Here is a 3,480-nt window from a genome sequence, read left to right as displayed (position 1 = left end):
CGGGTCATGATTTCAATTTTGTTCATTCAATCGCTCATTCATTCTGTCCACTTATTCAAGCATTCATCAATATTCCTATCCATGTTGTCAATCAAGCACATCCATTAACTTGATCGCCCATAACATCCACTCATGCAACTTCACAGTACATGTACTTTTTTTATACGCAGTGCAAGTAGGAGGGTATACGACATTACAGACTTAAACAGAATCAGCGTGCTGTACCAGCCAAAAGCTTCTTATGTATACATTGTTAATGAAATCATGTTTTTAGTCTACAGTGAATAAGACAAATGAAACCATAATAATCGGAATGAAACCAGCAGAGCTCAATGAAAATGACAAGGTGCAGATGTTGAACTTCGCGATATTTTTTAATAAAAACAGTTTACATTATTTTCTGCCACGTAAAGTTAACAGAGCTTGTTATACAGGGTGGATAAAAAAAAAAACCGAAACCGAGATATTAGTGCTAATTGGAACAGAAGTAGGGCACATGTGAATCAAAGGGAGATATCTTCTGCTAGGGTTGAATCTCCTCTTTCAAATGACACCTTGGTCATGTCATTATATTCACGTTTGACTGAGCCATTCAAGGCAAGTGGGGAAAAAAGAAAATTCACCATGAAAAGTGGCGCAAGTCTCTAAATAGACGCTTTCATAAAATTGGTCACTGCTCAGTCAACCATGAATGTAAGGATATGATCAGGGTGCCATTTTAAAGAGGAGATTCAACCCTAACAGAGGATATCTCACTTTGATTCACATGTGCCCTACTTCTGTTCCAATTAGCAATAATATATCTCGGTTTCGTTGTTTTTTTATCCAGCCTGTAAAAGTTCATGTTTGGTAAGATGCAAGATGGCGTTTGTTTTCCTATTAAAGAGTAACCACTTTCACCGCATTCATCAGTTTTCAATGCTGCTGCGTAATTATCACAGCTTGTCATTGCTTTCAGTTTGGTCGGATGTAAGTTGGTGTTTCTGCTGTCCGTTCCTTTGATAAGACTGTGGTATCTCCCTCCGTCTGCATTTTATCATGTGTCTAAAGGCCTCCTTAAAATCGGGATGGGACGTTGCGTAGATGATCGGATTCACGCAGCAGTTACAGAAGAGAATGACGGCAAAGTAGGGTGTAAGGCGGTAACTGAGATCGGTGTACAACAGCAACACCACACAGTACGGCGTCTGTGACACTGCGAAGGCCAGCACGATGTACACGAGGTTTTTGGTAACGTCCAATTTCCTCTGCCACAACTTCTTGCGGAGACTCGTGGTGCTAACGCTGGCGCTGACTTTGGCGGACACGCTCGGGGCGCGCTGCTTTGAGGCCATGGTCATCTCGCGGTTGTTTCTGCGGACGAAAGCGAAGATGGAGGTGTAGCAGAAGATGATCGTGACGAACTGAACCGGATAGCCAATAGCAAGCAGGAGGATGTTGAAGTACATGGAGTATGGATTGCTGGTGTCCCAGGAGCAGAGACTGTAGATCTTCTCGTAGCCCAACTCGCCGAAATCGGAGACGAGGGGTACGAGTACACAGCCGCACGGAATGAGCCAGGTTAGCGCGACCATCACGGCGAGCGTACGGTGGGATCGCATCCTGTGAGCGGTGTGTTTCGGTTTGGTGATCCCCACCCAACGAGTGACGGCAATCAGGGCGAGGTTGTTGATACTACAAGTTCCGCAGGTGATCAAGACCGAGGCAGAGGCCACACATATCCAGTAAGCATCCTCCAGCGGCCAGCCGTCCTCGTGAAGTACCGAGAGGGACTGCCACGGAAGGGCCGTGCACGCCAACAGGTCCGCTATGGCCAGATTTACCACGAAGACGTTGGTAGGAGTACGGAGCTTTTTGGACAAGGCTACGGCTATGATGACCAGACTATTGCCCGTTGTTCCTACGATGGCAGCCATGATGAACAAAGCTGCGATAATCTGCCTCTCAAAATAGTGTTGGTAAATAATAATCATCCTCTCAGAAGACGTGGTGTTGTCGTATGAGGTTGTATTCATTTCGGATATTAATGTTTCGTTCGCCATTATTACGAAAAGTCCTTCGAAACGTTTAGGCGATCCAACTTGCCAGGGCGAGTAAGATCGAGACTTATTTCTATCTCCAGACGTAACTCGAGTTATTCAACTTATCGGATGCCGTTTTTACTTGGCGTTTATACCATGAACTCACTAACAGATACATCTTTCTGACTGTTGATGTATGGTGACAACGCCAAGTCAAACTGGAAACTGTAGATCTTCAAGTAGCTCTTCCCTTCTTGTAGACTTGAACGCCACGCCGCGATCTGCTGCATTCTTGAGGTGATCTGATCATGTTTAAACAGGAACCCTCTCATAACAATCAGACAAACATAATGGATGGCTCGATACTTGATGTGACATTCCTGGACAAACCATCGGCATAGACGTGTTGCGCAGAGCGATCCACCCGTCTGGAGCACTCTCACAGCTTAGCACTTGCAAGTGAACCGGTGCGCAAAGTCTGCACCATGACTTATCCATTAAAATGGATAGTTTCATTATACCGGCCTTGTCGATTTCCTTGAGTGTTTATTTATTGCAGATTTTGATTCACCCGTCCATCACTTAAGTCAAGAACCCAAGATGATTGCAACCAGCAGGGCTCCTTTGGCTACCGAATGGAAAATGACATGTGTGCTGTATGTATTTTACAGTACTGCACGCGGAGAATTGTCTCGATGACTAATCACTGTTGATTGTTGTCGTTTTTATAGGCGTTGGTGGCCGTTGTGTCTGATAGCGCGGGTAACAAGTGTCCGCATGCAAACACGCACCACTAAATCGCTCCGACAATCGAGGCCAGTCATTAGAAGACTGAACTCCACAAGGAAATTATTTCAATAATAATGCTAGGCCAGAATAAACGGAAGTTCGCATTTGAAGTCTTGCATAGGATGCTGTTATCTACACAGTATTAGGTTGCGGAAATGTTGCATTTTATAAAAACAAACCACTACATGGCTGTGCCAAAGATAACCGAGAACAATAAGAGCGGTTTTCCCCACGGCATAGGAAAAAAGTCTGCCAGAAGAATACAATTGCAATGACTTGCATGCTTTTGCTTGTTTCATTTTCGATTGCTCAGGCCTCACCATGGCGCAAACGTTTTGAATAGAATAACGCCAATGGATTGGCTTATGATCCGGCCCATATATTCATGAGAAAATTCCATGTAAATAGTCTTTAGCCTAGAGCGGCTGAGCTGCGAAAAATAACGAAGCGACTGGAGCAAAGACCAAGCCCGTGTTCGCGAGTAGCGAAGCCACGAGGCCTGTTCTAACTTTGTTTAGGTGCGTGTGCGCACACATACGCGCGTCACGCGTCCGGGTAGTAGCCACGCAAGCATTTATAAGGCTAATGATTGGTTGGAATTTTGCTACCCTTTTAGGGTAGTAAAAATCAAGAAATAGTGTGGCCTCCGCTCCAGTCACTTCGCAGCTTC

The 3,480-nt window shown here is 45.0% G+C and overlaps 1 protein-coding gene across 1 annotated transcript; it reads right to left on the bottom strand.

Moving 5' to 3' along the window:
- Positions 1-776: 776 nt before the first annotated feature.
- Positions 777-2,884, bottom strand: LOC119719774 (melanopsin-like). Its single transcript, XM_038189263.1, has one exon. It carries the CDS (start codon positions 2,040-2,042, stop codon positions 936-938), a length of 1,107 nt encoding a protein of 368 aa, XP_038045191.1. The 5' UTR covers positions 2,043-2,884; the 3' UTR covers positions 777-935.
- Positions 2,885-3,480: the final 596 nt, after the last annotated feature.

Source organism: Patiria miniata, unplaced genomic scaffold, assembly GCF_015706575.1.
Source record: "Patiria miniata isolate m_02_andy unplaced genomic scaffold, ASM1570657v1 HiC_scaffold_8, whole genome shotgun sequence".
In the NCBI taxonomy this organism is placed as follows: Eukaryota; Metazoa; Echinodermata; class Asteroidea; order Valvatida; family Asterinidae; genus Patiria; species Patiria miniata.
This window is presented reverse-complemented; position numbering and strand designations above follow the sequence as displayed.

Excerpts from the sequence above, each read along its gene's own strand:
- LOC119719774 (XM_038189263.1), bottom strand. The coding sequence starts at position 2,042 with ATGGCGAACGAAACATTAATATCCGAAATGAATACAACCTCATACGAC.